This window comes from Antechinus flavipes, chromosome 1 (genome assembly GCF_016432865.1).
Source record: "Antechinus flavipes isolate AdamAnt ecotype Samford, QLD, Australia chromosome 1, AdamAnt_v2, whole genome shotgun sequence".
Lineage (NCBI taxonomy): Eukaryota > Metazoa > Chordata > Mammalia > Dasyuromorphia > Dasyuridae > Antechinus > Antechinus flavipes.
The window spans coordinates 70,549,640-70,565,946 of NC_067398.1; the positions used below are offsets into that span (position 1 = coordinate 70,549,640).

At 34.5% G+C, this 16,307-nt stretch overlaps 1 protein-coding gene across 4 annotated transcripts in view; it reads left to right on the plus strand.

Annotated features, from left to right (window-relative positions):
- Positions 1–16,307, plus strand: part of COBL (cordon-bleu WH2 repeat protein) — a 304,356-nt gene that overhangs the window by 124,836 nt on the left and 163,213 nt on the right. For 2 of the 4 annotated variants that reach the window (XM_051984152.1, XM_051984142.1), the window contains 3 exons: positions 3,182–3,226; positions 7,415–7,506; positions 11,722–11,790. In XM_051984152.1, the coding sequence (XP_051840112.1) occupies positions 3,182–3,226; positions 7,415–7,506; positions 11,722–11,790 (206 nt within the window). The remainder of the gene's footprint in view (positions 1–3,181; positions 3,227–7,414; positions 7,507–11,721; positions 11,791–16,307) is intronic. The other 2 variants (XM_051984161.1, XM_051984165.1) reach the window with 2 other exon arrangements.

Consider the following 16,307-nt stretch of genomic DNA (forward strand, 5'->3'; position numbering starts at 1 on the left):
TGCATGTATTGGAATTCTTATTATTCAATTACAGTTATGTAAAGCAAGATAATTGCTTCCAATCCAATGGGAAATATGCCACACAAATTTGTATAGTGCAACTACATTAGGGGGTTCATTATTTATATTAATTGGATCTAATTGTAATGTCCTTAAAAAGTACAAGGGAAATTTGAACAGAAGTGTGGAGAGAAATACAAACAGGACAAGAGTCAAGAACAAAGAAACCCACTTTGGCTGAATCTAGAATAGTATTAAATGGGTCGGAACAGTTAGCTTAGATTTTACTTACATATAGGACCTTGAATACCACTAAAGAATTATTGAACTTTTGAGTGGAGGAATGTTATGATTAGAGTGAACTTATAGTTTGAAACATGTGTATTCTACCTCAGATGATTTCATTCATGTGAAAGATGCTATGGGATCAACTTTTCAGAGACTGGTCAACCAAAACACCCATGGTTATTTTGCATTGATGTATTGAGTGCAGCTTATTCCACTGGGTATGCAATCAGGAAAAATTGGAGTCTAAAACATCTTAACTTAGCACCTGTGGGCCTTTTCCTACATCTATCCTTCCCTGGATTCCTATAGTTCTGGATCCCAGAGGCTTGATTTATCAAACTGGACTGGAGACTTTATTTCATGCATCTGAAACAGAATAAAAGGAAGAAGTACAGAACCCTACACCTACATTTCTGAAGGTCAGATACTTGGAGGAAGAGAGGAAGAAGAGATCCTTTGGAGTGTGTTTTAGGCTATGAGAGAAGAAATATGTGGTCCAGCACTATCCTAAAGATGCTGAGCATCTTTGTGCCCAGTGAAAAAGACTACCCTTAACCACGTGGTAAGCTGACACAGAGTAGCCACATAGACTTCCTTTTTTTAAGAAGGTCCCTAGCATCTTCCATTTGAATGCTAATCTAAACATGTGCCAAACCTCTTGTTACAGTAGTGGAACTCTAAGAATCAATCAAGTTCTTACATCAGTTTCTATGGTAGGTGCTAGGGATATGAGTGAGCTTATTTCAAAATTGATATGAATGACAAGATGAAAAAGTAATATCCTGAAAGCATCAATCCATTATCTTGTCTGTTTCAAGAATCTAGACTGCCACCAGCGTAGAAATAATGGGAGTAGAGAAGAAGGACTGCATGTAGGCAAGATTGGGATAGGATTTAGCAGTTCATTAGTTGTACAGAGGTAAGGAAATGGGAAGAGTGGAAAGATGAGCACAGAATTAGGAATCTGGGAGAGTGGGGAAATTGTGACACCATTAACAGAAATGCAGAGTTTGATATCCTGGTAAGGTTAAGTGGAGAACATCATATGGTTTTTATAAATAGAGCTAGAAATGACCTTACATGTTACAGATAATGAAACTGAGATTGAGAAGAGGTTAAGTGACTTGATAATAGATCACACATCTAAGAAGTAGCTGAAGCAGGTTTTGAACTTAGATCTTCTGAGCTCAACTCTATTCATTGTAACACCTCATTGAAAATGATGATGAATTCAATTTCTGAATGTGCTAAGTTTGAGGAATTGGCAAGATAACCAAGGGAGAAGACATTTTGTAAATTTGGCAGGAAATCTGGAGAAAGGTTGAGGAGTAGAGATTTGTATTTAGAATTGTCTTCATAGAGGGAACAATTGAAATTAGCAGTAAAAATGAGATTTCTAAAGGGAAGCATATAGAAAGAGAAAACTAGCCAAGGCTAGCATATTAGGAAATAAGAGGAAAATGCTGTGAAAGACATTGATAGTAGAGGTGGAAGTTCATAAGAGATTTATATCTGAGATGTCAAGGGAAGAGACATATTAAGAAGGGAAATGTGCTCTATGTCACAGAGAAATCAGGGGAAATGAGTATAGAAAAAAAAAGTTGAGAAATTTCTTAATCATAGACCTGGATTCCTCTACCCCCATCCCTACCCTAAGAAAAAAAAATGCCTCAAAGGAGGAGCAGGAGAGTTTCCTCCTTAAAATGAATATTTAAAAATCATATTTTAGAAACAATGAATATTGGGGTTTGGGGTTGATTTTTAAAATATATATAAAATTTAAATTAGGAAACCCTGGAGGTCTTGATAGAATTATATGTCATAGAATAATGGACCTTGAGCTGGAAGAGACCTTGTGGACTTCCCATCATGGCATAAATAAGTAACTGAGGCCCAGAGAGGTTAAAGGTAACATGAGTTTGCCTGATTATTAGTGAGATGATGAAATTCCAGAAGTTGTTTGAAAAATAAATGCAGAGCACTCTACCAGGAAAAGGTCAGATGAAACCTGGTTTTCTGCCACTTAATTGATCTCCAAGTTCATGATTTCCTGTAACCTAGCCCTGCCATCCAGCCAGTAAACAACCAAGCTATCGGTATACACACATAGGGATTCCCTGCCCTTTTGGCTAACAAGCCTTCCTGCCACTTCAGTGGCAGTCAGACAAAGCAAACAGTCCCAAACACATAAAGGGACAACGAATTCCTTTTCCTTGCTCTTTTTTTCAGATGGTCTTTGCTTCCCTTCTGTCCACCCCTTCCAACTCCTTTCTCCATTGCAGACTTCAGTTGATCTGCTTTTGGATCCAGCTAAATGACCGTTCCCATCATGATTTACAGTTTGGGAAGCTTCCTTCCCAGATCTGCAGCTTCAGGAGAGTTCTTCTAGGGTGATCATTTTACCAATGAATTAATTGATCTTCCTTCTGTGATTTCGCCAGGCTTTCTGACTTGTTATTTGAAACAACTCACCCAAAAAAGAAGCTCTCCTGCCCTCTGCTGGTACAAAAATTCTTAGCAGCTGAGAAATCAACCTAAAAAACAACAGGTTTTATCCAGGTAGCTATAATGGAGGCAGATAATATGAATTAGTTTACATCTATGGAGAAGTAACCTGGTGGAGTTATTAGACTTGGAGCCTGGGTTCCAATCCTGTCTTCAACAATTACTATCTCTTTGAAAACAGGCAAATCAGTTGAAATTCTAGAACTTTAGTTTCCTATTCTATGAAATAGGATTAACAATATAGGTAACAACTCCTTCCCCAAATGAATATATGTAATACACTTTGTAAACTGCTTTCATTATTATCGTGTCTTTGGTTTTTTATTGTTAATTATTTTTTTAACTCTTTTTTTCCCCTGCTTGTTCTCTCATTGGCTACTTTTTCCAGTTCTTCTGACCAAAACTCAGTCAGAACCTTCTCTGGTCTATCGAGGTATAGTAAAGGAAAACTTAAATCTGACAGCTGAGCCCATGAAGGATTTGCTTTGCATGGCTGTTTTTTAGAATGCAATATTTGGATGGTGGCTGTATAATATAAATATTACAGTTTGTAGTACCTGTGGATTTGGGTTTGGGAGGAGGATCATGTGTTGTAACTGCATCATGATTGATTACATCTTTTCCTAATTTTTTTTTTTTGGGGGGGGGACAAAAATGGGGAATATCCATTGCCTGAAAATCTGCTGTGGTGATCAAATCTACTTATAAGTGAGGCTGCCTTAGAAAATTAACACTTCATGAATCATTGACATCCCACCTCTACCAAGTAGCTATAAACTATCAGGTCAGGGCCCAGGTCAAACATGCAGAGTAAGAGATCAGTTTTCTACTTTCTTACCTATAGTTACTTGTGCTACCAAGGATACTTATATAAACTTTCCCAGCTCAGAGTGGATTAACTTGGAATTTATTTTTTACTTTGTTTTACTATGAATTTTTGATCCATATTTTGCACTTATGCACGTTTACTCCTTGGTTACTTTTCTTTATTGGTAACTGATTTGGTAAAATGTATATCTCCAAAGGAATACTGAAGTCACAGAAAAATATTCTGCTGCTCTATAGGATAGCATGAGGCTGCCTTTTAGAGATATCTTTAGGAAAGAAAAGAAGCCTCTTGTGACAGTGTAAAGGGGACTGAATTTACAGCTGAAGGACTTGAATTTGAATTCTGGCTCTGCCATCTATTTTCTGTGTGTAAGTTAAGTAAAGTCATTTGTCCCTAAAAACTTTAGTTTCCTAATCTGTAAAACTAAGGGGTATGTAATTTCTTCTGTAAAACTGATCTAAAAAGAAAACCATGGTTTTGGTCTCAGCAAACAGCACCCCATTTTCTAAGTGCATGGTATATGTCAATACTGTGTGCTAGCTTGCAATTAATTTTCCTACTTTCATACATTTTGACCATTTAAAAAGTAGAGTCCGGGTAAGCACATGCACACACATACATAAATACACACACAGAGAATTATTTTATGTCAACCCAAGGGTAGATACATAAATGTATAGATATAAAAAAGCATTGTAAAATAACATTTTACTGACGAAAGAAAAAATAACAATCCTTTGAAGCACTCATGATCTAAAAGAAAAAAAAAACAATTTGCAAACAACTATATACAAACAAGATAGGTATATGTTAAGATATATTGGAAATAGTCAAAAAAAAAAAAAAAAAAAAAAGGAAGGCACTAGAATTAAGAGGGATCCTGAAAGTTTCCCTCTAGGTGTTGGGATTTTAGCTGGGACTTGAAGGAAGTGAGGGAACCCAAGAGGTGGAATTGAGGAAGGAGAATATTTCAAATTAGTGAAAATGTTGGGGGGATAAGGAGGGAAAAGGAGAGAGAGAAGAGGGGATGGAGAGGAAGGAGGAAGAGGGAAAGGAAAGAGGAAGAAGCAAGAAGAAAGGAAAGAAGAGAGGGGAAGGAAAAGGAAGGGAGATATGAAAGATAGCTAGATGGATGGGATGGATCTGAATTGTATAAGTATAATCTAATTATAATCCAAATATATTTACTTTGATCAATCAACATTTATTAAAAGTCTACTGTTTGTCAGTCATAGATAAACTTAACAAGCTATAGTATTAAGAAAGTCATTAAAGTTGTCTGGACTTTAGTTTTCCTCATCTTCAAAAGAAGGGGTGGGTTAAAATGCCTTTTTAAGATTCACTTCCCTCTCTAAACTTTAATCCCATATTTAAATAAAAATGGAGATGAGAACTAATGTTGTGATTTCACAGCCATAGGAAATCACAGATGAGGAACTTTTCTACCAGTCCTCTCTATAACTTATTCTTATAGAGCACTAAGAGTTTAATTGACTTGTGATCATACAACCAGTACATTGACTTGGTTAGATTTTCCTGATCTTGAGGATCCCCACCTCCCTCTATCCACCATATCATCCTGTCTTTTGGAATATATTTGGAATAAATACAGCTATTTTGTATTTAAGCAAAAGTATAGTATAGGTTATAGAAACCATATCTGAGCAGCAGGTAGAACAGAATTCCAGACTCTACTTCTGACACTTGATAGTTCTTTCAGCTTAAAAGTAACTGGTGAGATGCAGAGATGCATTGGTAGAATGAGTCTCCTCATTGAGTGATCCCTGTACTTACTAGTCCAGTACAATAATTAAAGGTGTTTTAAACAACTTAAATGGCACCATTCTAATGTGGTGTTCACATAATTTACATTTCATAAAACTTTTATGTGACACAACTCTTGTCTGTATATCCTGGGGAATTTGGATAGGATTGTGACAAATAACTCAAAAAGAGATATTGAAATTTAAATTATTTCCTTTTGGTAAGTTTACATTAAGACAGTTGACTTCCTTGAGGACTTGTACATACATATCTGAGATTAGGATCTTTCAGTAAAAAACATTAACTTAATGCTATTTGGATGATAGTTTAATAGTTAGGAAGGTATACATTTTCCATGGCCTGTTGTTCTTCTTGGGTGTTCATGGACTTTGACTTTGCTAACAATCTTTTTTTCCTGTGTGTCCATAACACTTCTAACTTTTGGCATGAATTCTGGAATGAATAGAGGCAAGAAAAAAATAATCCTTAACCTTGTTTGGGGAGATAGCATCTTGGTCATACTAATTAATAAAATTATAATCTCCAGCTGATGGACTTGAGCTCTGAGAGACAAGGTTCCTGAAAGAAAATCCAATTCCTTTTCCTTCTTCCTCTCTGCCTTAGTTTACCCATCAGTAAAATGAGAATGATAACTATTCTTCCTACCTTTTATGTTAATTGTGAGACTCAGATGATGACTGAAAAAGCTCATTCAGAATGTGATCTATGACAATATAAAGCTTTGATTTTTTGTGAAATATTATATATATATATACATATTATTTTAGGTAATTTTTATAGAATGATATAAATTATGAACACTTTCCTCATCACTCCAAAGCACTTGATTTATGCCCTAGTCAACGAGGTCTAAGGAGAATTTAACTCCTTAGCTTTTGGAACAGCTAGAGATTCTTTGCTTTACAAGTCTAAGAACTGGCACTTTTCTCATGTACATTTAATAATGAAGTTGAGCTTCATTATCAAAGAAAATCATGACATCAGGAAGGTGATGACTTGCAAATGAATTAGATTTAAGTGAGAGAGGGCTATGCAAAGTCATCAGCCTCACTTTTTGCTCTGGCCATCTGGATCCAGTGGCCAGATATTGATCAGGATGGCTAAGATGGCCTTGTATATTTGGGAGATATTAACCTTTTTAAGCTTAGTTTTTTCCAGAGTTCACTATGAGGCAATGCCCATTCAATGATTAAGCTGGGTAAGAAAAAAAAACAGTAATATTAATGGTGAGACATATATGCTTTTGACATTATTAGAGAACCTGGCAATGGGCTGGATAACTAAAATATTCAATCAAAGGCGATTGGATTTTGGAATATTTAAGATTTTAAAATATGATTATTTTTGTCAAGGATTATCCAATTATGATGCATTAAAGTAAGAAGGTATTTTCCCTGCTCCCCCAAGAACAAAAGAGAAAGCCCACCAGAGAATATAATCCTAGAAGAAAAACTGCCCAGACTGAGGGAGATCAGGGAAGAGATTTGGTAATGGATCTGGTAATGTAGGTCATGAAAGTTTCTAATTTCAGAGTTTTTGATACCATCAGTGTTGTTCTCTGAACTGAAGAGCAGTTTTTTTTTTTTCAAATAGAAAGTGTTGTTGTACCTCCTATAATTAAGCCTCTTTGATCCCATATTTAATTCCTGAAGCATGGCACCTATTACATACACTGCTTCTATAGTCCCTAGGACTTGAGAAGTTTCCATTCAAAGCATCACCTCACCCACCTATCCCCCAAAGTGCCTTTCTTTAAAGTTTTGTTAAATTTGTCTAACTTGCAGGGAAAAAAATCCCACTTAAGTTTATTTTCATTCCTAGATAAGTTTTTAAAGGGTTAGACAGCTATCTCTAAACTACTAATGGAAATTAGGCTCATTTAATACTATTGTTTCAATTTTTTGTTTTTCTCTTCAACTTGTGTTTTAAAATTTTGGAATTTTTAAAGTCCTAAATCTTTAAAATTTATCAATGAGAAATAACTGTCACCAATTTAATTATTTTCAGAAACTTATAGAAAATCTCTGAGCAGTGATGTCGTGGACAAAGAGAAGAAGAAATTTCTGGGGTTTTTCAAAGTCAGTAAAAGAAGCAATAAGGTAACATAACTCATCTGCTTTTTCAAAACAAAAATAATATTATGTGTCAAATATTCTTTTTTCAAAAAGAGTATTTTTCAGAAAATTAATTTGTTGAGGTATACATTAATTTATCATTAATTTGTAAAGTGTGAATTGCAGATCAGCCCATTTATGATTCTAGAAATAACCCCAGGTGGGAAAAATCTCATTTTTCACCTATGTGTTAGAATAGAGCAGGTATAAAATTCACCCCTTTTCTTTATACTCTGAAACTGGAGAACATGACCACAAAACTCCAGAGCCAGCCACCAAGGTCTAAGGACAACTAACCAGCTCAACCCCTGACACATGGATGTTCTTGGCTATACAAATTTGATTGCCTGCTAAGCTTTTCCATTATTCTCTGGAATAGAGTCCACATCATATGTTTCTCTTTAAAATATCAAATAATCATTGGCAGCTAGATTGCGCAGTGATTAGAGCACCAATCCTGAAGTTAGAAGGACCTGAGTTCAAATGTGACCTCAGACACGTAACACTTACTAGCTGTGTGACTGGGCAAGTCACTTAACCCCAATTACCTCAGCAAAAATAAAATAAAAATCAAATATTTTAAGCATCATATTTTGGGAAGCTTTTCAGAGTTAACATGTTTACACACTAGATTCTGATAGAAAAGAGTTAATTTGTCATACATAAGGAGCACACTTATTTTGTAGTATCATTTATGGGCTGTCCAAAGTCATTAATGCTATCTTGACTAAGAAAAGAAAATATATGATAAATATATGTGACCTATAGCCAGTGTAATTTGTATTGTTTTCTTTTGATAGTTATGCTTTCATTTATCTCCAATTTTCTTCATTAAAGAAGGCCAAAGGAGAATATACCAAACAAAAACCTTTTTTGATCAATGAGATACTTTATTTGGCTTTATTTGATTCAAGCTGATTCCTGTATATCTTTGCTTACATATTGCACTATGTAAATGGTAGCTTTTATTTGTTCATTTGTTTCACCTTTTCCTGCTGGTTGGGTTCTTTGGTCTCCTTGCTTTATACCACTAATTTCCTTCTAGTTTTACTACTTTCTTTTGTATCAGTAAGTTGTTTCTTTTAAATAACCATAATAACATTAATTCTAATATATTGTAATTACCAAAATAACATACGCTTCTCATCTGTGTAGTGATACAAATTGTTCTAGAGATTTTTTACTATCCTAATATCAGAGAAATGGACCATATGCTAAAACTAGTATTTTCTTTTTTGTAGTTCATTTATCCTAATAATAAACAGTTGAGGTTTTGAATGGGAAGATATTAAAAAAAACTTATGGGGACCAAAATGAAGTTGTATTTTATTTACTGAGGCCTTAAATTCATTGACACATATTAATTAAGGGACAGGAAATTGGACATTTCTAATTCTTCTTATTGCTTTGGGGAAAACTCTGTCACAGGAGAATTGAGAGATAGCAAAAACAGTTTTGTAAAAAAAAAAAAAAAACCCTAATATTTATTTAATCTTTATAACTATTAAGTACTCTTTTGCTTTCTCTATTTGCAGTATTTCTGGTATCTCCTACTAATTAATTAGCTAAGGGACAGCAAGGTGACATGTTGGATGGAGTACCAGATCTAGAATCAGGAGGAGTCATCAAATCTGACCTCAGACACTGACTAGCTGTGTGACTGAAGATCACTTTAACCCTGTTTGCCTCAATTTCTCATTTGTAAAGTGAGTTGGAGAAATAAATGGCAAACTATTCTAGTATCTCTGCCAAGAAAATCCCAATGGGGTGACAGAGAGTTGGACACAACTGAAAAGTGACTTAAAAACACCAAAATAATTTGCTAATTAACTTTTCTTCTATTATTATTTTTTTAAATTGTGACTTTATTATTTTTTAACATTAAAGTTGCTCTCATTTGTATTAAATCACCTTTCATTTATCCTTTTATAGGGGGATTTGGAAGCAAAAAGGTAGCAAAGTAGATTCCATATCTTTCCTTAGATCCCCAATTGTATGACCCTGGGTAAATCACATAATTCCTCTTAATCTCAATTTCCTCAGCTGTAAAATGGGCTGCAGTTATATTTAAAAACACTTGATTTCCCAGATTGTTGTGAGGATCAGATAAGATGATAGATATAAAGTGCTTTGCAAGTATTATAAATAATTGGTAAATATTTAACAGTTAGATTTTCCAGAGGAAAAATATAAAGGCAATGTACCTCCAACTTTAATGTACATTACTAACACTTTCTCTTATCACTTTCTTAAGTCTAAGCAATTAATAAAACTATAAATCAAGACTTGCTTTGTAGATTTAACAGGATATAAATACACTGAAAATTTAAGATTCAGCTTCTTTAAAATTGGTTTAAGCTGGCTCCAGTATACCTCTGCTTATATTTTGCACTATGTAAATGCATGCCTTTGTTTGTTTGTTTCATCTTTTCCTGATGGTTGGATTCTTTGGTTCCTTGACTTTACACCACTAATTTCCTACTGTTTTTACTCTCTTCTTTTGTGTCTATATCTTTTTTGTATGTGTGTAGACTGGCTATTGGATGATCAAAAATGTTTTGCACTCTGTAAAAAAGGTTAAACTCAGTCCTGCAGTACCATTTTATTACAAGTTTAAAGTTTAAAAGCACTTTAAATTCAGTATTTCAGTCAAATGCTCAAATTTCTAGAGTGCTTTTCAGAATTCCAGACTATTTCCTCTAATAATTCTGAGATATAGAGATTATCCCCATTTTACAAATGGAAGAGTTGAATTGCAAGACCAAAATGTTTAGATGAATTCATCCTGCCTAAAGTTACTCAGAATAGGAAAACTCAGTGCTTAAATACAGATCTCCTGACTTAAGATCAATGCTTTTCCTATTACCACTCTCTCCCTGCTTTTTGAATGAATTTCTCTAACCTTACTCATTTTACCATATAATTCCTCTTAATCTCAGTTTCCTTAGCTGTAAAATCTTAGCTGTAAAATAACTTCAGCCCATGAAGTTATATTTAAAAAACACTTGATTTCCCAGATTGTTGTGAGGATCAAATAAGATGATAGATATAAAGTGCTTTGCAAGTATTATAAATAATTGTCATATAGTAGCAAAACTTAGATGGACCAGCTAGTACTTTGTTTCACTAATGCTCTAAATTTCCTTAGGTTCTCTTGTTTTGTTCTACTCTCAAAAAAGGTTCTAAAGTTTGGTGTTTTTTAAAGTAGCCATGACAGCATTAATTCTTATTAAATGATGTTGTAATTACTAAAATAACATGCACTGCTCATCTACCTAATGGTACCAATTATTTGTGAGATTTTTTTTTTCAGTATCTAATATCAGAGAAAGGGACCATATGCTAAAAGTACTCAAATTCTAAGAACCAATCAGCTATTTTTATCTTTTATTTTTTAATTTGAAATACTGAACTGATCTTAAAGGAAAACTTGAATAATTAGATTATTTACAAAATAAAGTATCTAGGTTAAAAAGAAAAAAAGCGTAGCTCTAAGAACAAGTCTATTTTTTACATGATCTAGCAATGCCTTTCTCTCTCCTTTCTAAAAAAAAGGCCAATTCAATGAAAGGATTTATTAAACCCACCTTCTTACATTATACAAAAATTCAGCAAGAAATTCATATATGTTTGTTTCTTACTGAATTTATCTTACAGCTGTGTTAATATAGCAAAACCAGAACCTTGGTTGGTTGGTCAATAATACTTTTATTAAACTTTTGGGGGAAATGATATAAATCAAAGAAATTCCCTCCCTCTCTCTTAAGTTTCCAGAGTTATAGAAATAGCAGAAGATGCACTAAAAGACAAACTGTGAAATTTTGGGAACCTCAGAAACACCTAGTTCAACTTATAACTGACTAAGATACTCTTAGATGCAGAGAAGAAAAAATAGAAAGTTAATACAGCTAAATAAAATAGTATAACAACATGCCAAAGGGTCAGTAACCCTAAACTCAAGATTTTAAAGTGTTAGCCAAGTAAGTAGTCCTTATGCCTTAACTTTTGGAGTTGTTAATATCTTTAATATCATCTTTTATTCATGATTAGTCTCCAAGGAACCTAGAAGAAAATCTGGATTTTAGTTAATTTTAGTAGTCTTGGACTTCTAGTGCTTCTGTTGATTGTTTTGCTGATTGTTTATTTGAGATCTTAAAATTTTTTTCACATGATTCTCTGGGTAACTTACTTGTGTTCCAGGCTGATGGGATGCTAAGAGTGGAGAGTGATGAGGATATTTTAAAGTCAACCACTGAAAAGAACTTTAATGTGAGTACTAACCTGCTAATAGGTGCTTATAGCTAACCATACCTATAAGATTGGCTGTCATCACTGAGAAAAAGGAAATTAAAGTTACAGATCACCTCATAGTCCATGTTAAAGCTTCTTAAGTTAAAATATACATGTTTGGTAGCCATTGTACATATATATTAATGCACACACACACATGCTATCCTATATTGTTAGTTTTTTTAATCAGTGTCAACAATAATCACTCCAGTCTTGTAACTTCTCACCAAAAAGGCCTAAGCACTTGGTTATTGATCTATGCACCTATCTGAATTAGGCATTAGGCAGATTTAGAGGTAGTTTGGGAATGAGAAGGCTTTCTTCATTATGTTTAACGGAAATGAAAGCCTGTAGTAACTATGTAAATCACTGAGTATGTGAGTTTCAACTTGTAGTAATGTTCCTCCCTGTTCCCCCTTCAATTGGCCAGTTCACAATTGTTTATTTAGGAAGTCCCACTTTCCTTACTTTAACTGAGCTATTTACACTTGGGTCCCAATTAGTACAAATAAGAACTAAGAAAGTGACCTCATTATTCAAGTGTGTATTGCCTATCTCCATTGGATTGGAACAAGTTACCATATTTTATCTACTTACATGTTATTGTTGTTTGGGGGAGCTAAACAGCACAGTGGATAGACTATGTGGCTCAGAGTTAGACACTTGGTACCTGTGTGACCCTGGTTAAGTCTGTTAACGTTTGTCTCAGTTTCTTCCTCTGTCAAATGAGCTAACAAAGGAAATGGCAAACCACTCCGGTATCTCTACTAGGAAAATCTCACAAGGGGTTACAAAGAATTGGATTGAAAATGACTAAACAACAATGTAATTGTAACTTTAAATGGGGCAAATTTGAAACCATGTGACCATTTCATAGTATTTATTTGGACTTTCTTGACCAGACCCAGTCTCTAACCTGTGGATGGTTGGGGAGAAAAAGAGCAGTTGTAGAGATAAAGGAATCAGGGATCAAATAGAAGTTTAATTAATTTCAAAGTGAGGAAAATGCTTGTAAGCAGGAGTCTTCCTGAGCATGAGGGCTTAATGTGCTAGGGCAATGCCAGGGTTTATAGACATGAAAAACCACAAGAGGGCTAGACCATGACATAATCATCCTTTGGTCCTGAGTAGCAGTTCTCAAAGCAGGCTCATGTGTAGATAATACAGACATTCCTGGGTCCTGTCTCCAGCAGTCTCCAAGTTGATTGGCTCACAATAAGGTACAAAACCAAACTTAATGGAAATGAAAGTCCCCCCTCTTGGCCAGTTCAGAATTGCTCATTTTAGGAAGTACATGGCAGTACCTGGTTCAATTCACTTAGTAGTTACAAGAAATTAGTATCGTGAGCATGTCAAGAGATGTAATGGATCATTTACTTCTGGCTCTCAGGTCCCTGGGAAATAAGGGGAGCTCCCTGAGTGAACACCTGGTGTGAGTCAAAGCAATAAACTTTTCCAGAGGGTGAGATTATCCACAGTGCAAAGGATTGTTGTTATGCTAAGCTCAAGGCATAGCTTGCTTGCTGGGTCTTAGCTCTGAGAAACAATGTATCTCCAAAACATTTTGACAGGACCAATCAAAATCTAGCTGTATTAAGTTTCATGGCACAAGGGATAATATCTAAGAAATGTATAAGCATAAAAGGGGGCATGCTGATCATATAGCAAGAACAAGAAAGAAAGTACGGAACCTGTGAAATCCTCCTTCAAGAGGAAGATTATTCTGTATATTGGATATGGCTCTTGGACTTGTTATGGAAAAGCATGAATAAGGAGAACACTGGATATAATAAATCCATCCATCAACAAGCATTTATTAAGTACCTGCTATTATATGTTGAAATATAAAGATGTAAAAAAGAAAATAATCCTCACTTTCAAGGAGTTTACATATTATCAAGAAAGATAGGTGTACATGTAAACACAGAGATAAAGAATACCTACATCAGTGACGTTAGCTATCCATTGAAGCATAAAAGTTCCATTATGTTATCACTTATCTTTTATAAATTAGTGATTAAATAAGCATTTTTAAAGGCTTTATATATGCCAGCCACTGTGCTAGGTGCTGGGGATGAAAATGCGAAAATGAAAGAATCTCTGCCCTCAAAGAGCTTATGTTCTATTGGAAGGAGATAATATGTACCTATATAAATAATTACAAAATATACACAAGTGATTACTACATAATATCTGATGTAGAAAGCAAAAGGAGAGAGTGGATTCAGGAAAGGTCTCACAGGAGGGTGTACTTAAGCTAAGTATTGAAGAAAAATAGAAATTCTAAAGAAGCGGAAGAGGGGAAGGACGGCATTCCATGCATAGTGTGACAGTCTGTAAAGCATGGAGATGAATGCAACTTTGGGTAAGAAGGAACAAGAAGGATAGTTTGTTGGAACCAGAGAGAGAGAGAATTGAAGAGAGAGACAGAAAGAGGGAAGGAAGGAGACAGAGACAGAAACAGACAGAATATATCTGTGATAAGTCTCGAAAGGTGGGCTGGAGGCCGATTGTGGAATGCTTTAAGTGGGAAGCAAAGGCATTTATCCTAACATTACGCACACAGGAGTTTTTTGAGCAGGAAAATGACACATTCAGACCTATGTTTTAGGAATACTATTCTGGTAACTGTGTGGAGTATGAATTAGAAATTGGAACGACCGTAGGCAAGGATATCACTGCAGTGATCCAGGCAGGAAGTCCTGAGAACATGAACTGGGTTTGATGATTGTGAAAGATGAGGAGATAGATATGTGACAGATGTAAAGATGAAATGGACAAGACTTGATAACTGATTAGATGGGCATGAAAAATGAGGAGAAGCAAAAAATAACTGTAAGGATATGAACTTGGGTAACTGGAGAGGTTCTAATGGTCCCTTCCATAAAAATAGGAAAGTTTGGAAGAGGGGACATTATAATGGAAAGATAATGAATTCTCTTTGGAACATGTTAAGTTTGAGCATCTATAAGATACCTAATTTTAAAAGGTCCATTAATGATGAAGAATTGTAGTTCTGGAGAGAGAGTGGGGCTATAACCTCAAAATGGGATTCTTGAGATCTCTGATCACAACTATTAGCATTTAGGTGTAATTTGTTCCCAGTGGAGCTTTATTAAGGCAAGTCCAAACTGTCAATTGTCTTAGTAGAATGGTTCCTTATATTAAAACATCTTAAGGAATTGGTAATTCATTATTATACTATCAGTCATCTCTCAGTAAGATACTTTTCAGTAACACACATTTAAAGGGAAATTATTTCTTAACAGTAAGTGAACATAATATACTTTTAAAGTGCACTATTGTAAAATATGATGCTGAAATTAAATATGTGGGGTGAAAGTAAATATTATATTTCTGTAGTGCCATTTTAAAGAGACGCAGAGAGCTTTCACCAAAGAAAAGTAAATAAGACAGTACCAAAACATAAAAGTGATCCACCCAGTGTGTCTGGTATCATATAGACATACCAAATAAGGAATGAATTTTTCATTCTTTACCATTATTGTCCTATCATTTATGGCAACCATAATTTGTAGGACTTTAGCAAAAAATTTTGGTTTTCATTGACAGGTACACTAGGTTGTTATAATCTTCTTCAGACTCCTGAAATTTTTTTCATGTTTCATATTTCTGTTTATGTAAGTCTCTGAATTTTCTCATCCTTTTATGTGAAAGAAGCTCAGTCTTAGAGCACCTCTCTGAAAAGTACAAAATTACAATGTGCAAGACTTATTTCACTGCTCCTTCAGTTTATACATTAATCTCCTTGGATTAATATATAAATGTATAACTAGATCTTTCTTGACCCATTCTGACACTGCCCTGTTTTAGTTAGTTGTATTAGCTTGCTGTTTTATTGGAATCTAAATTTGAGACTCAAGACTAGAAATTTAGATTCCAATATTATCCTTGACTCATCTTAAAGCTAGGTTTCTTGACTTGATTTGTTTCCTTTGAAAGTTAAGTCCAGACATAAGACTGAAGTCTTGGAATATATTTGTAAATGACAACTAGATGGGGCAGCCATATTCTTCTTGTTACTGTTGTAGCTGTAGTAGTATTTTCTTTACATAGTAGGCAGATAGCCCTGCTAGAGACTAAAAGAATGGAAATCAATTACAGAATGGCTAAATAGATTTAAAACCTGACAGTCATAATGATGATTTGTCCTTGATATTCTTATAGAGGAAAAATGTGCTAAAAGTTTATCCCTTTATTGTGAGTAAAAAAGACTTTAAACTAGGAAGTTCCCAGTACCTTATTGAATTAAATTTTAAAAGTATTAAATTAGTTAATTAAAATTAAGAGGTAGAGTACCCTGTTGTCAAACTATTTCCTTAGTATCACAGAATTGTGTGTGTGTGTGTGATAGAGATCCCTTTGGCAGTCAGGTGAAGCTTATAGAGCCTTTCTCACCATTTCTCTTGTATTTTAGAATGACTCAAGAAATTGCTGACTTTCAATTGGAGATCAGAGAAAATAAATACGCAATT